General features: G+C 50.2%; 1 protein-coding gene and 1 pseudogene across 1 annotated transcript in view; one reads left to right on the top strand and one right to left on the bottom strand.

Annotated features, from left to right (window-relative positions):
* Window positions 1–14,955, bottom strand: part of IGSF5 (immunoglobulin superfamily member 5) — a 55,478-nt gene extending 40,523 nt beyond the window's left edge. Inside the window, exons 1-3 of the mRNA XM_068970816.1 lie at window positions 14,810–14,955; window positions 10,960–11,039; window positions 164–481 (exon numbers count right to left, since the gene is read on the bottom strand). Of these exons, the coding sequence (XP_068826917.1) occupies window positions 164–481; window positions 10,960–11,020 (379 nt within the window). The 5' untranslated portion in view covers window positions 11,021–11,039; window positions 14,810–14,955. The remainder of the gene's footprint in view (window positions 1–163; window positions 482–10,959; window positions 11,040–14,809) is intronic.
* Window positions 14,956–15,679: 724 nt separating this feature from the next.
* Window positions 15,680–17,243, top strand: LOC138087146 (M-phase inducer phosphatase 2 pseudogene; annotated as a pseudogene).
* The last annotated feature ends 1,826 nt before the right edge of the window (window positions 17,244–19,069 follow it).

Below are 19,069 nucleotides of genomic sequence, written 5' to 3'. Positions count from 1 at the left end.
ACAGCATAATGTCCATCAGTTCAGAATAATTCCAAGCATAGTACCAACAGAAGGCTGACCCTAGACGTCCCCACATGACATGAGCTTCAGAAGGTTCTTTGCAACCTGATGTTTTACCCAGAGGACTCCAAGTGCTCCTCCTCAGAGTAGCCTGCATACACACCTTGAACAGAAAGGAAGGCGGATCCATCCCGGTCGCTGTTCTGGAGGCTGCATTTGACCTGCCCGGCATCGCTGAGTTGCACGTCATGAATTATCATCTCAGAGATGAAGTTCCTGCCCTCCTGGTAGCTCGCCGAGGTGAAGCGATCACTGGTGATGATGGGCTCACTAGGTGTCATGCTCAGCACCACCGTGCCTCTCAGAGCCCACATGATGAGCTTCCAGCCCTGGGAGATGGTGCAGTTGAAGCGAGCCTCCGAGCCCTTCAGGGCCGTGACATTCTTGGGACCCTCTATGATTTCACTGCCGGATCCACAGGCTGAAAGACAACCAGTTTTGCAGGTGGTGAGGAGATGACTCTACCCAGGTCAGCTGTACCCTGTAGCCCTTCTGTGTACCAGTCGGGACCATCTAATGGCTCAGACTCCATGTCCTGCTGGTCCCAACACCAAAGCTCCCAGTAAATAAAGAGCTGCCAGTGGACAGGAAGCCATGACCATGCCCTCCTTTCCACACTCCCAACTCCACAGTCCACGGAAATCCCAGCAAGATTGGGGATGGGGGGAGCAATGCCCCTCCTCCAGAGGGAACGTTCCCTGAAGTATCTGACCCCAGCCTGTCCAGAGAGCCACCACTATCCCAGTTCTGTTTGTTCAGGTAAGTTTTTCAGCCTCACTATGAAGCGGGAATTTTCCTCCCATTGAAACGGGGAAGACAGATGATTTCCACCTCTGAGGGGATTTCAAGGCTCAAAGTGGGGAGCGGAAGGAAGTGTCTCTTTGCACAGCGAGTGGAGACCCTAGCTTGCCATGATCATGGTCCACCACACTCCCCCAGCACCCTTAGGACAGACCTGTCACTGAGGCAGGTCTTTTCCAAAGATGAGAAGAGACCCATGGGGGAGACACAGAGAGGGAAAATACATAGAAGGATGCTGGAGAGCGGGATCCCTCAATAAGAACACTCGAGGGAGGCCTTCACAGCCTCATAGAGTCTCACAGCATCTGGTGTCGGGTTTAAAACTCCCACAGGTGAGCATGTAGTTCCAGAGCATAAGACTGTGGACTCCGGAGTGAGTCCTGGCCCACGGGGGAAGTTATCACACTTCTCCTTGACCACTCCTCTCACTGTAAACCGGGGGGGGGGGGGGGGGGGGGGGGGGGGGGGAGGGGGGTCACTGGTACTGAAACCCAGAAGGATGCTGCAGAGTCTCCCCAGGTACAGGTCCTCCCCTCCCCGCCCCCACTCCTCCTCGTTTGTAGAAAAGCTTTAGCCTCCTAGGCCTTGCCCAAGTCCCAAAGAACAGATTTAATCAGAGAAGTGAAAACACACACACACAAAGGAAAACAGTCAAACAAGACAAAATATTAACAGTTTAGCTGTAAAAAAAAATCAAGGACCCTTAGCTCCTCCTCCAGGGCTATTGATCATTTGTTGTTGTTGGTTTTTTTCAGTCACCAAGTTGTGTCTGACTTTTGCCGCCCAATGGACTGCAACACGCCAGGCTTCTCTGTCCTTCACTATCTTTTAGAGTGTGCTCAAATTCATGTCCACTGAATTGGTGATGCCATCCAACCATCTCATCCTCTGTTGCCCCCTTCTCCTCCTGTCCTTAATCTTTGCCAGCATCAGGGTCTTTTCCAATGAGTCGGCTCTTCAGGTCAGGTAGCCAGAGTATTGTAACTTCTGCTTCATCAACCGTCCTTCTAATGAATATTCAGGGTTGATTTCCTTTAGGATTGACTGGTTTAATCTCCTTGCAGTCCAAGGAACTCTCAAGAGTCTTCTAGACAATGTTCTGAGCCAAATTCTTGAGTTGTTCTGCAGATTCCAAAACCCCCACCAGGTGAAAGAAGTTAGCTGCTTGCTCCCCACAAGCGCAGAGACCACAGACCAGTTGGAACCAAAAGGCTGATAGAATTGATTTCTGAAATACCACCCTGTTTTCTTACCAATCAGAAGAATGTCCATGAGCTGCTCGTGTACCCTGCGACCTCCCCACTTCACACTGCCTTTTAGCCATCAGGGAGTTTGGGTCTTTTGCGCATTAGCTGCCTGTTTGCCTTGTTCAGCACCTGCAACAAATGCTGTATTTTCCTTCACCACAACCTGGTGTCAGCAGTCTGGCTTGGCTATGTGCTGGGCGAGCAGACCCAAGATTGATTTACAGCACCGCAGCAATCAGTTTCAAGAACCAAATGAGACAATCCATGCAAACCCTTATGATGACACTCAAGCCTTCAGGAAGCAGTCGCTATTATGTGACTTGCAAGAAAACCAAGAAAATCATAGAGGAAAATTGCCGGGGTCCTGCCCTGGTGGATCCAGGGAATTCGAAGGGTGGACGGCGTTGGCGAGGAAAAACTTATTTATTAATATAAGATTAGATTAAGAAACAATGGTATAGTAGGAAAATTAAGTAGAGAAAGAAGGCTGAATAACTTGGATTATGTAGAAGACCAATAAAGTTCCAGACAAGGAACTTGCACCATGTACGTTGGGCCACCGGCGTCCACTTGAATACCGGAGAGTGCCCCGCCTTGGGCTCTCTCTCTTACGGATCTTAGAAGCCGGGACAAATAAGTAGACATGATGAGCCTCCCTGCTTCAGATGGGAATTCAGCCGGAAAAAGAAAAGAACGACATGGGGAAGCCCAGCATCGGTGCAAGACTCCAAAAACTACTTTTCAAAATCAGCTTATATACCCCAAGTTGTACATAAAGAAATAGAGTTATGCAGGGGCAGCAGTCCTGACCCTCATTGAGACAAGGCTTTCCCGTATACAAAAGGTCTCAGGTGGTTTACATTATCTTTTAGCCAAGAGGCTTGTTAACATTTTTATGGCTCCCTTCCTGGATAATTGTCTATCAAGCAGAAAACTCCTTTTCCCTAGAAGTGTTTTTTCTTTACTCTGCATTGCCCTCAAAGTACTAAATAAAGTTACATTCCTGTAGAACAAAGGTGCAGTGGGTTATAACAAAGAAAGTACTTAACTCAAAGATCTAATGTTGCTAATACCAGGTCTATTACGTGTTTTTCTATATACCAACTATACCTAAAAATAAAAGATATGAAAACTTGGCAGCAAGTATTGGCTCAACAAATGAAACCTTTAATCAGTCCTATTCTAATGATTTTGACTCCTCGGAAGCCTCAACATTCCTAGGATGTTTTAGGCTTCCTGTGCCTCCCGCAGTCAGGAGGCCTCAAACAATCACATGCGCAGCTGTAGGAGTCCTGCAGGCAGGCTAGAAAGCCATCAGAGGGGTTTTTGGATTGAAACACTCGTATTATGCCCAGGAGATTTATTATCTAAAAGCTCTAATTTTTTTCCAGAAAAAGGTGGTGGGGGGACAGTCCCCTGTTAATGACAGAAGAGAAGGTGGAAAGCATAACACAGTAAAGCAGGCAGACTCTGGTCTTGGCGGGTGGATGCTCAGGAATTTCCAGGGGGAACCCCTGAAGCCGAACACGTCCTTGCGTTTTGTCAGGCTTCCTTCCGCATGACCTTGTCACGGGTGGGATTCCTCATGCTGGCTCCCGACAGGAAAATAAAATTATTCCCTTCACACTCTTCACAGCATTGTACTTTTCCCTCACCAGATGCATTCTGACACTGGTTTTAACTGAAATGACAACTCCTAACTGGCCTTCCCCAGGGAGGGGACCAAGACCACTCTAGCTCACAGGAACTCAGGCAGAATCACTCAACACGGAGTGTGTTCTGCCCCTGAAGAACTCAAGAATCTTTCAGTCATTTAGTTGACTTTCTTATCACCAGGAAAAGCAAAGTGGTGGCCAGAGTTTTCCTAGACTTTCCCACGTGTGTAGTAATAATTGAAAGTAGAACGTGCATAGTGACCAAGAGTCTTGGAGACTTCTCATCTTTTACCTCCAGCGTTTGTGTGTTTGCTTTCCTTTGTGTTCTGGAGGCACTGGGTCCTCACTGCTGCGGGCAGGGGCCGCTCTTCACTGCACCGCCTTTGCTTCCCACTGCGGTGGCTGCTCCTGTGGCAGAGCACAGGCTCTCGGCACAGAGGCTTTGGCAGTCGCAGCATTTGAACTCAGTAGACGCAGCTCTCAGGCTTAGTTGCTCCAAGGCATGTGGATCTTCCTGGACCAGGGAATGAACCCTTGTCCCCCTCATTAGGAGGCAGACTCTCAACCACTGGACCACCAAGAAAGCATCCCTCTTATGTTTTAATAGTGAAGAAATCAAGACCAGCAACATCTTGGGACTTACAGTGATGTTGCTGGGACATAAACTCAGTTCTTCGCACTCTGAAGTCTCCCTGTTCCCACTCTTTCCCCTCTGATCTCACTCAGAGTTAATGGCAAACAGAGGCCCCTGGCAGCCCACACCCTCAGTTTCTTCTCAGCCACGCCTGCCACCATCAGTAAAGACTACGTGTTCCTATCACCTTCTGGAACTGTCGGCGCCCCCCTTCCAACTTCCAAGGTCAAGTTGTAAGGAAGATTCTAAAGGAATCTAATTACTGTATGAAAGATTTCTGGGGAGAAATCTCCCTGCCCATCACTCACTGAAGTACCCAGAATGCACTGCAGGGGATGTGCCCATCGTAGGGCCAGGTCCATTGGAGAGGATGGGAGACAGGGACCCAGACGCCTGTGAGGTAGAGTCAAGGAGGGGGCCCCCAGGCTTCAAAGAGGCAGAAATAAGAGAAGGTCAAAATTAACTAGACTAATCCCAGATGGGGATAAACATGATCACTATTCTTTGTTTTGCCTCTGGGAATGATAAAAAGGAAAAACTAAGATCCTAAAAAACCACTCAGAGTGGGTCTTCTCCCTTACCTGTGGGTACATTTCTCTGATCCAAGGATCCCTCTGATATGGGATTTTAAAAAAAAGTGGGGGGGGGGGGAGCCTGAGGAAGCAAAGTCAGAAATTATTCCCCAGGGAAGCCACAGCCGCTGTGCCAACTTGGGTCTTTCCAGGAGCCCTGAATCTCATTTTAGGAAGAAGCACAAAAGAAAAGAAAAGGCCAAATCTACACTGCGAGGAAAGAAAGACTAGATACCCTGTCGTACTCCACACTATGATAACAGCATCCTTCCCCATTCAGAACTTTCCTGATGGCTCAGAGGTTAAAGCATCTGCCTGCAATGTGGGAGACCTGGGTTCGATCCCTCGGTCGGGAAGATCTGGAGAAGGAAATGGCAACCCACTCCAGTATTCTTGCCTGGAGAATCCCATGGATGGAGGAGCCTGTTGGGCTACAGTCCACGGGGTCGCAAAGAGTCGGACATAACTGAGCAACTTCATTTCACTTCACTTCACTTCACTTCCCCATTCAGACTCGGGTCCATGCGAGTAGATTGGAGACAACCTTCGGGGCTGGGTGTGGGAGGGCAGGGGGTGAGACCCAGGCTTGCCCTGCCAGCATCTCAGTCCAGGCCACTCCAACAGGATTAAGCAAAGCATCTGAAACCCTGGTCCCATCACTGCCTGGCACCAGGGAGGTTATTCACTCCAAAACCCTGCTCATTCCAAAACAGTCTTTAAATTCCCTGTGGACTGAAGATGGGAATAAGAACGCATGCGGGCCCAGACCTTACTGTGCAGGGAAGCAAGAGTGAGGGAGGGACCTGGGCCAAATGGAGACTTCCCATTTGAACTTGGCCTTTAAGCTAAACAGGTGGCACTGAACCCTAATCACTAGACCCCTCTGACATCATTGCCAGTGATCTTTGCTACCACCACAAACTGACTCCCCTCCAGCTCTGCCCTGTGACTCAGAAGCTCGATTTTAGGTGATGTGAGGCCCTGAATTCTCACTGCTCCCTCACCTGCATCCTATCAGCTGTGGTGTGTGTAACCTGCCCCACACATGACAAACATAAGAAAATTGTCATCAGTCCCCATCTCGATCCATACCTCACCTTCCCCTTTGCTCTTTCAGTTTGTAGAGCAAAGGACCAAACCACGGGCAGAGCCATGGGAACGAACCATCAGTGTCCCCACCTACCTCGGTCTCTGAAGTGACCAGCTCTGGGGGTCACCCAACACCGAGTCCTCCCCTGCGGGAGTTGACCCACATGTCTGATGCTCCAAATCCAGGGCTCCTGCCCTGTCCCTACCCCGACCCTTGATCTCCTCCTGCTTTATAAATCCCGCTCCACCAAGCATCTCCATGTAAACGACTGGCTGCCCCTCAGGACTGAGAAGTTCCGCTTCCACTCACTGTGTCCTAACCGTGGAGTCCTGCCCCAAGGCCACAGAGGTGGAGCCAGAACCAAGGTCACCTCCAAAACTGATTGAACCCCTTTGTAACCATTGCCCCAAACCCCCTTGATCATCACCAGCCAGCTCCCTGACCCCGCGTTAGGCAAAAACACCCACCCAATGCTCACCTACAGTGCCCTACTACTCACCTAACACCAGCCTTCCAGCAGGAATTTTCTTTGTCTTGAGGCTATAAAAATTGGCTGTTAACACACAAAACGGTTGACTCTCCCTGGTCTGTCCGGAGGTCGGCTCACTGTATTCACGGTACCCACATTATCCCTGCTCTTCGTTCTTAATAAACTCACTCCCTTCTGAAATTCCATGTCTGGAAACTCTTTTCCAGCCCATGCTTGAACTCCAACCACACTAACATCTGCAAAACTAAAATCACTCACACAGGAACACGTGGCCAGCTGCCCAGCCCCTTCCAGTCCCCCACGGATAGATCCTGCACATGAATACCGTTCTTCTACAGTGATTTCTTCTCAGCCCCCTAGGGTAGCAGCTGGTGTCTCCCAAGCATGGGGGGGACAGCGGGTCTGCCCAAACCCACCCCTCTAGTCTTCCGTTCACCTCTTCTCCAACTTCCCTCCTGTACCTGTAGACCTCTAACCTGCTCCCATCTGTTACTCAACATTGGAAATGAATAGAAAAGCAGACAATTAAAAGCTGAAGGGAGGAATTTCCCTGGCAGTCCAGTGGTTAAGACTCAGGGGTCCACCCAATGCAGGGGTCCACCCAATGCAAGGGGCTCAGGTTCAATCCCTGGTCAACTTGATCCCACATGACACAACCAAGACATAGCCAAATAAAAAATAATAATAATAAGGACAAATAAATAAAGAGAAAAAAAGCAAAACGAAGCAAGGTAAATAAAGTGGAGGGGGTGGAAGGGAAGGGCCCTGGTGGGGCAGATCCAAAGGTGAAAATGGAAGTCAAAGCATATCAAGGTGGGGGGACTTGCCTATTGTTCCAGTGGTTGAGACTTTGCCCTCCAATGCGGGGAGTATGGGTTTGATTTCTGGTTGGAGAGCTAAGATCCCACTCAGAAAGTATTAGTTGTTCAGTCGTGTCCGACCCTTTGCAACCCCATGGACTGTAGCCCACCAGGATCCTCTGTCCATAGGATTCTCCAGGCAAGAATACTAGAGTGGGTTGCCATTCCCTTCTCCAGGGAATTTTCCCAACACGGGGATCAAACCCCTGTCTCCCACATTGTAGTAGATTCTTTACCACCTGAGCTACCAGGGAAGGCCCTAGGATCCCACATCCCTTGCAGCCAAAACACCAAACATAAAACAGAGGCAATGTTGTAACAAATTCAATAAAGACTTTAAAACCAGTCCGCATCAGAAAGAATTTCAAAAAAAAGAAAACCATAAGGACGGTTGGGCCACCAGAAGGAGACTGAGGAGTGAGGAAGGGGTCCGGAGGTGGATCTGAGCTGCCCGCCATGTCCTGCTGACCACAGCAGGGGGTGCCAGCATCACTGTCGCCACCCAAGACTGCTCTCCTGTGGCAGCCAGACAGCTCTCAACACGCCCATATGATCAGGTACCATTCCCTACCCCCCACCTGACTTTGTTTAAAATATTTCCACCCTTTAGAATATAGACCAGATCCTCCTTAACATTATCATATCTTAAAACCCTGCTTAGTTTCACATCCATTTCATTTTTCCCCAAACTCCACCCTCTGACCACCAGACCATCTTTTGTCTATCAAACTTACCAGCTGTTTCTGGCTCCCTTTGCAAAGGGAGAGACTGCCTGGAGAGCCAGTTTCATTTACACCTCTGCTCCCAGCCAAGTAGTCTCCCCATCAGGAAGCCTTCCCTGACCACTTTACACAAGTCAAATTATCCAGAACAGGATTTTGAATCAGTGAAGCACTTGTCACGGTGGTGATTTCGTATTGATTTTTCTATTAATTGATGTCTAAGCTCTTGGTTAGCAGGGACTCTGCCCGATTTTCCTCATCCCTGTGCCTGCAACTAAATGGCACATAAGAACCCCAAGTGAATATTCACCAAGTGAAGAAACAGGATGGTCGAGTTCTGTATAATCCACCACACTGGGTGTAAGGTGGAGAGGAGAGGGCTGGCAGGAGCCCTCTGGGTACACATGGAGGCTGCCCTTAGCTACTCAAAGCTAAGTCTACAAAAGAAGGAGTCTCTACCCAAAATTTTCCAAGCCTCCTAAGGGGTCAGAATTTTGCAATGGATCCCCACCTACTATGGGGCTCTAGAATTAACCCATAATCTTCACTGGAAGGACTGATGCTGAAGCTGAAACTCCAATACTTTGGCCACCTGATGCGAAGACCCAACTCATTGGAAAAGACCCTGATGCTGGGAAAGACTGAAAGCAAGAGGAGAAGGGGGCTACCGAGGATGAGATGGTTAGATAGCGTCACTGATTCAATGGACATGAATAAATTAAACTCTGGGAGACAGTGGAGGACAGAGGAGCTTGGCATGCTGTAGTTCATGGGATCGCAAACAGACATGACTTAGCGACTGAATAACAACAACTTCTCCCCTCTTGGAATAGCCACACCCAAGCCTCAACCCAAGCCAATCCTGCCTTCAAAACAGAACTTCAGGGTAAATGGCTCAGAAGAATTGTAGATACAGAATTTAAACATTTCCCACTAAGCCATTGGAAGAGGTTTTTGCCACTGTGACTGAGAAAGTCATGTGGGAGCCATATCCTGGAAACATGGTGGAGCCTGGTCTGCTAACCCCATGAGTCCCTAAGCTCTGCACCCCATGAGTCCCTAAGCTCTGCACCCCATGAGCCCTTAAGCTTTGCACCCCATGAGTCCCTAAGCTCTGCTCCCCATGAGTCCCTAAGCTCTGCACCCCATGAGTCCCTAAGCTCTGCACAAACAGAGAAAATGTCTTCTTTCCAGCCTACAGACAAATTCACATCCAGCACCTAAAAAAATGATTAACACCCCGCACAAGACAGAGGCCTTCCAAACATCTCTGTCCCCAAATACATGTTAACACCCCAGAGCCAACTTCCCTTGTCTTAATGTGTAAACACATCAGAAACCAACATCTATGAAATCGTCCTGACTGCACCTCACACACTCTGATCGTCCCTGTACTATTTTATCTCTGTTTTAGTTGTGTTTTTACTGCTGTCATGGACAGAGTTTAAAACACAACAACAACATTATCTAGCCCTCTGAAACGGAGTTTATAGTTGCACATCAAAGTCAAAGCATTAGTCACCCAGTCATGTCTGATTCTTTGCAACCCCATGGACTGTAGCCCCCCATGTGGGATTCCCCAGGCAAAAATACTGGATTGGGTAGCCATTTCCTCCTCCAGGGTGGGTCTTCCCAACCCAGGGACAGAACCTGGGTCTCCTGTATTTCAGGCAGATTCTTTAAAGCCTGAGCCACCGAGAGGCCCATTGGTGTCTTTGGTACAAAGCAAGCAAAATACCTACACAGCTAGAGGTCAGAATAACAGTCACTCTAGGGAAGAGGTGGGGGAGAGGCTGAAGGGAACATTTGTGAAGTGTTCTTGGGCTCCTTGTTGATACACAAAAGTGCTCAGTGTGTAAAATTTCATCAAGCTGTACCTTTACGACTTGCACAATTTTCTGTATTCTTCAATACAGCACCTTAAGATCACTGCAGTAAGAATACCCTGAGGAGTTTAGAACTAGCTAGGAAAACAAGAAAAACACACCAGAAGAGATGAAATCAGCACAAGACATAGTCAAAAGAATGCTGGGGTACAAACTGGTTACTTTAAGCACCCCCGGGTCTGCACTCTCCATCCACGGCAGTGCAGAATCTGACTGCGAGACCCTGATCTGGGACACCTGGAGTCCATTCTGACAGACACCCTGGGAAAGTTCCAGGCTGAAAAGGAGCTGTTGGGAGGACCGGAAGATCTCACAGGCGATGGGCCCCTTAACTCTGCCATTAATGGGAACTAGGATGATTGTCCTGAACACTGCAAGGTCAGGAAGGCTTCAGAGAGGAGGTGATGCCTGAAGACCAGGTAGAATCAGAGGAGAAAGTTCAGGCAGGAGAGTGGAATGCTCTAACGAGAGCAGTGACTTTGGGAAGGGACCACAGCAAGACTCCCAAGGCAAGGACCCCGCTGTGGAGGACTTGTGGGCTCACATGCACATGAGGACCCTTCTGGAGCAGGGCTGACATGGCAGGCAATAGACCCCACTGAGTGGTAAAGAATCTGCCTGCCGTGCAGGGGACCAGGTTCTATCCTTGGGCCAGGAAGATGCCCTGGAGGAGGGCATGGCAACCCACTCGTCTTCTTGCCTGGAGAGTTCCATGGACAGAGGAGCCTGGCGGGCTACAGTCCCTGAGGTCACAAAGACTCGGGCACAACTGAGCACACACAGGCACAGGCAGGAGGAAGCGGAGGGAGGAAGGGGAGCCAGTGGGAAGAGCTCAACAAAGAATCTTCGGGCAGCCACGCTCCCCGGTGGCCTCCTCCAGGTGCCTTCCACCCACTCCAGGAGGATGCCCCAGAACATCCCACCAAGCTCCGTGGTCCCTACCTGCCAGCCCAGCCAGGACCACCAGCACGGCCAGGACGCCTCTCTCGGCAGCTCCCTCCATCTCACATGTTCCTCCTCACCTGAGAAAGCAAAATAGGCAGGTCACAGTCGGTCCCCTTGCAGAGACCCACAGGGACCCTCCCAGTGCGCGTGTGTCCCTGGAGAGATGAATCAGCATTTCTCAGCCTGATCAGCGGCAGCACCAGCCTCATCTGGGAACTTGTCAGTGGTTTGATTACCTGCTCGTGGTGCTTTAGTTACTCAGTCATGTCCTAGACTTTGCCCCTGGGATGTAACCCTGTACGCTCCTCTGTCCATGGGATTCTCCAGGCAAGAATACTGGAGTGGGTTGCCATTTCCTTCTCCAGGGGATCTTCCTGGCCCAGGGATCAAACCCACATCTGCCTCACAGGGAGTCTCCTGCATTGCAGGCGGATTCTTTACTGCTGAGCCACCAAGGAACTTCTTAGAAAAGCAGACTCTCAGGCCTACCCTGGACCTACTGGATTAGGTCTAGGGGGTGAGCAGGAAGAATTCTGCCCAAAGTTAAGCATGCAACCAATTCTGCTACATACTCATGTCTGAGAATCACTGTATTAAGTGATCTTGCTCCCAAGCCCATGCATAAATCACGGAAACACCTACTATGCTCTATGATGACCACAAAATCACTGACTGAGAGGTCTGAGTGTGGGTTTACTGTTTTTCCCTTCCATTATATGGATGGGAATGGATGCTCTAATCACTGAGAAAAAGCAATCCTACCCACAAGTTTACATTATCAGAAGAAAAATAGCAAAATGAAGACCTAGATCATAAGCTTATTAGAAGGTGGTAAGAGGCATGAAGACAAACAGTAGAGAGGATTGTGTGTGAGGGGGTGTGTGGGATGTGCTGGCTGATGTTTCAAAGGAGAGATCAGAGAAAGGCTTCCAAGAAGGTGTCCCATGAGCAGGGAAGGCGGTCAGGTGACAGGCAGGTGGGTAAGTGCAGAAGGGCCTCCCAGGCTGAACAGCAGATACAAAGGTCCTGGGGTGGGACTGTGCCTCTGTGTTCATTTGCGGAAACACAGAGAGACTCTGGGGCCTGGGCAGAGACTGAAGGTGAGTGGAAGGGGAGCGGTCAGCATAGACCAGGTGAGGACTTGCTGGCCCCTTGCAGCACAGGGCAATCTTGTCATGCACGTATCTTGGCCCATCCATTTTTCTGTGATAACCCTCTTGCTCACTCCCTATCCTTTCATTTTTAGTTTTATTTTTTCCTTCTCCCTAGGACAGGCCTGTTCAAGACTGTCACCAGCACTGCTTGGAGCACTGAAGTCATCCACTGAATGTATTCTGAACTGTTTCTAGGGGCTCTTTATTTCACCCATCCTTAGCACAGTGACCTGACCTGCCAGGAGTTTTCACTCTGGCTTTGGCATCCACACAGATTTCAAACTTCCACTTGGGGGATACAACTCATCCCCCCAAATTGGGGGCAACGGGTTCCATCAGAGACCCTGCACAGGGTTCTGTGATGAGCTGACCCACCCACCCTAGGCTCCATCCTGTCTTCTCTTACAAGACGTAGGAATCAGGCCCCGCAACAACCCACAAGCAGAGATATGAGAACTGAAATAGACACAGGTAATAACTGCATCACCTCCACCTGCAAAAGGCACCGCATACAAGCTGCTGAATCAGACAGAGTTGGGGTGGGAAGGATTGAGGACTCCCAGGCCCGTGATTCCCTCTTTACATGGTAGCATGTCACTGGTTGCTCACGAGATCACGAGAAGGAATGTGGGATTTCCGCCTCTTTGTTTTCTGATGACTTTGGAAAGTAAATTTCAGCCTGTGTAGGAAACCACGTCTGCTCGTGTGCAGCTGTGTCATGTAAGAGGTCATGGTACCTGTGTGGCAGGAGCGTCCCACCCCAGCCTCTCCCATCATCGAAAACAGACTCAGCAAATTCCTGCAAATATGCTTTGATTCCCAGCTTCCCTGGAGAAGGGCATGGCTACCCACTCCAGTGTTCTTGCCTGGAGAATTCCATGGACAGAGGAGCCTGGCAGGCTTACAGTCCCTGGTGGTCACAGAGTCAGACATGACTGAACAACTAACACTTTCACTTTCACCAAGCTGTCCAGCAGCTGAACACAAACTAAAATCATGGGTTTCCCAGATTGATCCAAGATTCCAAATTACCAAGCACCAAAGAAATCATTTGCTAATTTTTTCAAGTTTCGATGAACACAAGTGGACAAGTCAGTTGCTCGGCGAGTCACCTAGAATCTAGACCAGAGCAGAGGATGGAGGAGAAATTGAGCTGCCGAGTTATAAAAGTCACACATTTTACCAAAAGCAATAAATGTGAAGTGTGGGCCCAGCATCATTGAAACTGCAGCAAGAGCTTAAGGTCCACCATGAAGTATTTCTAGTCACTGATAGTCAGGGTCACTCAGGCTGCCAACTAGGACCAGATGACAATTCACTTATTCTCTGTGTGACAGAATGAGTCCGTTCCTAAAAGCTCAGCAGCAGCCCCCGGGCTGGGGTATAGGAACACCCCAAGTGCTACAGGAACCCAGATGTGGATTTGTGAGCAGACCCTATTTGAAGGGTGTGTACAGAGAATAACTGTCCTCAGGTTGATTTCAAGTTGTAACTGAGCTCAGACAAGTCCCTTTAATTAAAGGAAATCTCTGCCAGGTAATTTGCAAGTTCATATCTTGGTGGAGTAGTCTGAGATTTCACTTCTCATTCATTTGTTACAGACGACTTGCGTTACCTGCTTTTAGTTGAAGAACTGCAATGTTAAAAGTCTTAAATCTTATTAAATTGCATCAGGACAGGATTTAAATGCCAACCACTCTTTACTGCCCAGACAAGGCAGAAACACTGAGCAGACCCGTCTGCACCCAGCAAGCTCGTCATCTCAGGAAGGAAATTGTTGAATTTGATCATCTGGTTTATTTACCCATAACACACACACACACCCTTATGGCTGGGTTCTTGGAAACAGCCTGATATCACAAAATTCAGGGGCTGCAGACATCCTGTCTTTAGGCATCAACATAAATTCTAAACCCCAAAACAATGAAGACAGTGAGAATTTAAATGCACACAAGGGGCTCTCTGCAAACCTCTATGTGCACATACAAAGGCATCAGGGCGCCTCCTCCACCCAGTACCCCAGCTCAGGGTGCCCCCACATTCAGAGGGGTGCTGACTCTGCCAGCCAGATGTAGGGAGTCTTAGAACTTCCAGAGATTTAGAGCAATTTCCCTCCCATCAAACCTCTCACTGGGGAAAGATATGTGTGTGTGCTCAGTTGTTCAATCGTGTCCAACTCTTTGTGACCCCATGGACTGTAGCCCGCCAGGTTCCTCTATCCGTGGTATTCTCCAGGCGAGAATATGGGGTGCATTGCCATTTCCTCCTCCAGGGGAGCCTCTCAACCCAGGGATCAAACCTGAGTCTCCTGCATCTCCTGCATTGCAGAAGAATTCTTTACTGCTGAGCCACTGGGGAAGCCTTGGGGACGAATAAACGGCATTTAAAGTCTGTCCGATGAATAACAGGCATGCCAGGAATTTTCCAGCCAAGTCTCAGCTTTCAACGCAACCCAAGAACAGCTCCCAGAGAAACTAGAATTGAAAAACTGTCTCAAATTCCTACACTCACAGGGCATCCCAGTTTTCCTTTCAACTCTGTGGAATTTGGGAAACAGATATGGCTCAGATTGCTCTTTCCCCCCAACGCCAGCAGCTAGCGGGCCTCCAGGAGTTAAGCACCAGCTCCCCAGGAGGAAGCCGGTATCTGTGGGGAGTCCACTGGCCACACACCAGGCCCACGGGGTGTCTCACCTGTGCCAGGTGTATCTGCCTCTCGGGCCTTCAGCGAAGGTTCTTGGTCCCCTCTTTCCTGCCTCCGACCTCTCCCCACACAAACGCAGGAACAAATCTGTCGGCCACTGGAGAATCTGGACGGTACTCAGCTGTTACCAGGAAGTGGCTCACGTCACAGGCCAAGCTGTGCACACAGAGGTGGCCTCCCGCCTCGGGCCCAGAACAGCAGACTCTCAGTTAATCATCAGCCAGCCCGAGGGCCGGTCAGATGGACAACGCCCCGCCTCAGGGCCACGGCTGCACTTCCACCTGGCCTCCAACCCTGGTTCCCGCCCACGAGCTTTCTCACATCCAACAGAGTCAGGCCCGAGCCTCCTGCCCCAGTGAGAGGACAGCAGCCCCTTCCTGCCCATGGTTGTGGATATAGATATGGACGCGGACCCGGCCGGCTGCCAACCAACCTTGCTCCCTGGGCTCCGGCACAGGCCCGGGGCTGGCAAAGCCGGTTCCTGCTCCCAGACAGGTTCCTCCACGTCCACAAGAACAGGTTGTTTTGTGAAAGAAAAAAAAAAAAACAAAGTCCTGAGGGTGAAGTCCTGTGGAGTAGAGCCAGCTTTAAAAGTCAATTAAAGATTTTAAAATTAAAAAAAAAAAAAAAATTAAAAAAAAAAATAATAAAAAATAAAAGTCAAGTCCTTAGAGGCTTCCTGGGCTGGTGGCTTGTCCCCGTGTCCCTCCCTCCCCACTTCCCTCTCCTCTCTCTCTCCTGCCCCGTTGCTCTTCCTCCCTCCCTTCCCCTCCACCCCGGGCCGGCTCCCTACCTCGCCCAGGCCAGCTGTGCCCTGCGTCTGTTGGTCGCCCTACGCCAGGCCCACCCGCCCCACCGCGATGGAGCTGCCCCAGCCGGAGCCCGTGGCAGGCTCGGCTCTCAGTCCGGCCGGCATGCGAGGTGGCGCCCAGCGTCCTGGCCACCTCCCGGGCCTCCAGCTGGGGGCTCATGGCCTCCTGGGGTCTCCGGAGTGCGCGGCCACTTCCTCACCGGTCACCACCCTCACCCAGACTATGCACCATCTCGCTGGGCTCGGCAGGTTTGAACAGGCCATCCAGGCAGCTAGCCGAGTTATTCAAAATGAGCAGTTTGCCATCCGACGTTTCCAGTCCTTGCCGGGGAGGCTTCTGGGCCACAGTCCTGTGCTACGGAACATCACCAACTCCCAAGCGTCTGGCACCTGGAGGAAGACTGAGGCATGTGACCAAGCTGCCCACGGCTCTGGGGAGGACAAAGAGAACGATGGATTTGTCTTCAAGATGCCAGGGAAACCCACACATCCCAGCCACTCCCGTGCTCTTGGGGAGCGGGCCAGCCGCAGAGAAGCCTTTGCCCAGAGGCCAAGCTCAGCTCCCGACCTGATGTGTCTCACCCCTGAGCGGAAGATGGAAGTAGAGGAACTGATCCCCCTGGCCCGATGCCACTTCTCCCTGACCCCCTCCACAGGGGCTGTTGAGGAAGACGATGGATTCGTGGATATCCTGGAGACTGACTTAAAGGAGAATGATGTAGTTCCCCCAGGCATGGAGAGCCTCATCAGTGCCCCACTGGTCAAGACCTCAGAAAAGGAAGAGGAACAGGACCTCATCATGTACAGCAAGTGCCAGCGGCTCTTCCGCTCTCCGTCCATGCCCTGCGGTGTGATCCGGCCCATCCTCAAGAGGCTGGAGCGCCCGCAGGACCAGGATCTGCCTGTACAGAACACGCGGAAAAGGAGCGTGACCCCTCCAGAGGAGGAGCTGCGGGAGGCTGAGGAACCTAAAGCCCGCATTCTCTGCTCAAAGTCTCTGTGTCATGATGAGATTGAGAATATCCTGGACAGTGACCACCGAGAACTGATCGGGGATTACTCCAAGGCCTTCCTCCTACAAACTGTGGATGGAAAGCACCAAGATCTCAAGTACATCTCACCAGAAACGGTGGTGGCTCTGCTGACAGGCAAGTTCAGCCACATCGTGGAGAAGTTTGTGATTGTCGACTGCAGATACCCCAATGAGTATGAAGGCGGGCACATCAAGACTGCTGTGAACCTGCCTCTGGAACGGGATGCCGAGACCTTCCTGCTACAGAGCCCCATCACACCCTGCAGCCTGGATAAGAGAACCATCCTCATTTTCCACTGTGAATTTTCATCTGAGCGGGGCCCCTGCATGTGCCATTTCATCAGGGAACGAGACAGAGCTTCCAACGACTACCCCAGCCTCTACTATCCTGAGATGTATATACTCAAAGGCGGCTACAAGGACTTCTTCCCACAGCACCCGACCTTCTGAGTCTCAAGACTACCAGCCCATGAACCATGAGGACTTCAAGGATGAAATGAAGACCTTCCGCCTCAAGACACGCAGCTGGGCTGGCGAGCGGAGCCGGAGAGAGCTCTGCAGCCGCCTGCAGGACCAGTGAAGGGCCAGCGACTGTCCCACCCACCTTCCTTGCTTTGTGCGGCCTGGGCATCAGCCGCTCTGTGGCCTCCGGGGCTGAGGGTCTGCTGTCCAGGGAAAAGACGGTGAGGGTGTCCTGTCTGCCTGCACCAGCCCTGATCCTCTGTCTCATTCCAGTCATGTTCCATATCCTGGTGACACCCCCACCCTCACTCCAGGAGAGCCCAGCCTGCTGACTAAGTGAGATTGGATTAAGTCTAGCTCAAAGGAAGTATCTGTGTCTAACAGGAACCTTTTTGGTGTCTTTTTCTTCCTTGTTTGGGTTAACCCTTTGTCTTGATGTATTCAGAAAAGCCTCTTTTTTCCTAAGAGCTTTGTTTATATGTATGTGGCTGAGAGAAAGCTCCAGCCTCCTAGGAGGAGCCACCGCTACCCTCGGAGTTAGCACCGTGTCCCAGGTGCTAACACACTCCTAAGTATGTGTGCCACACTCCCCTTTCTCCTTCCCGTCTCTCCATGTGAACGTCTCCAGCACAGGCATGAGCTCTTCCTCTTTCCTGTTTCAGTGTTGTTTGTATGCTTGGTCTCTTTTTTTTCCCATCTCAGGATAGTCACAGGCTAAGGTTTAGGTTTCCCCTGTCCAGTTGTTAAAGATACAAACATTCATAACCCGCTTGGCCCTGGCTTCTGTGGCTCGGAAAGGGATGTTATTATCCATGGAGGCCCTTGGGTGAGGGTTAAGGCCTGCGTCCTGAGCCCACTGGAAACCTAGCCCTCACCGCTGTGAACCCTGGGGGCTGAACCCATGTCAGGACTTGCTACTGTCTTGTCACGGACGGACAGATGGATGAATGGAAGTGTGGATGGATGGTGGATGTATGGATGGCCATAGACCCACAATGCCTTGTCCACAAACCACTGAACTGAAGGCATTTTGGTGAATGTGACTGCCTGCAGCAGGAGTATACATGTGCCTGTCTGTAACAAAATCTTTACACTCTAAGATTTGGAGATATTCAAAAGGAAATGTTATGGAAGCAGCTAAGCTAAGGCCAGCCACCTCTGGATTCTGAATCTCGGGATATGGGCAGGGCTTCTTGAAGGCTCTGCTGAGTCATCTGGAAGGGTCTTGGTTCAATAAAGCACTGAGCAAGTTGAAAAAAATAATAATAATAATAATAATAATAATAGTAAAAGTCAAGTCCTGTTTCCCATGGAGGGTTCATTGGAAAACTGCTAAGAGGTTTTCTACAGACGTCCCAGACCCCAGACCCTTGGAAGCGAATCAAGGAACTTTGATTTTCGGAGCATTGATAATTCCTAAAAAAAGGTCATCCCCCTAAATCATGAAGCAACATCGTACCAAATTGTCTACTCTCTTACGGTTCTTTCTGAGTTTCTGGCTGGTCTCCATCACATTCTAATCCAGTCATGGAACTCAGGGCACAGGTGTGGATCTTGTACTGAGAGTAAGACCCTGAAAGGAATGAATATGGGGGAAACACTGTGCTTTCCAGATGAAAGGATTCAGAACACACCACCCCAAAATAGGCCACTTTGGCATAAAGATTATTTTTAAGCTGAAGACTGAGATTCAACAAATGCAAAAAAAGGGTGGGGGGGGGGAGGGAATAACCTTCTCAGAGCTTTCCTTTTCTAGTTGAAAACAGCACCTTCTAGGAAATTAGGTTGCCATAAATTTCCCTCCAGGGTAGGTCTATGCCCAGAAGAGAAAACACAAATGAAATCTACTCCAAATCCTGTCTCCAGGGGAGTTTATGATGCTAAGGAAGACAGCAAGACCACTCATGCCTGTGTAGACAGACAAATGTCACCACAAATTTCTTA

This window comes from Capricornis sumatraensis, chromosome 1, assembly GCF_032405125.1.
Source record: "Capricornis sumatraensis isolate serow.1 chromosome 1, serow.2, whole genome shotgun sequence".
NCBI classification, from domain to species: domain Eukaryota; kingdom Metazoa; phylum Chordata; class Mammalia; order Artiodactyla; family Bovidae; genus Capricornis; species Capricornis sumatraensis.
This window is presented reverse-complemented; position numbering and strand designations above follow the sequence as displayed.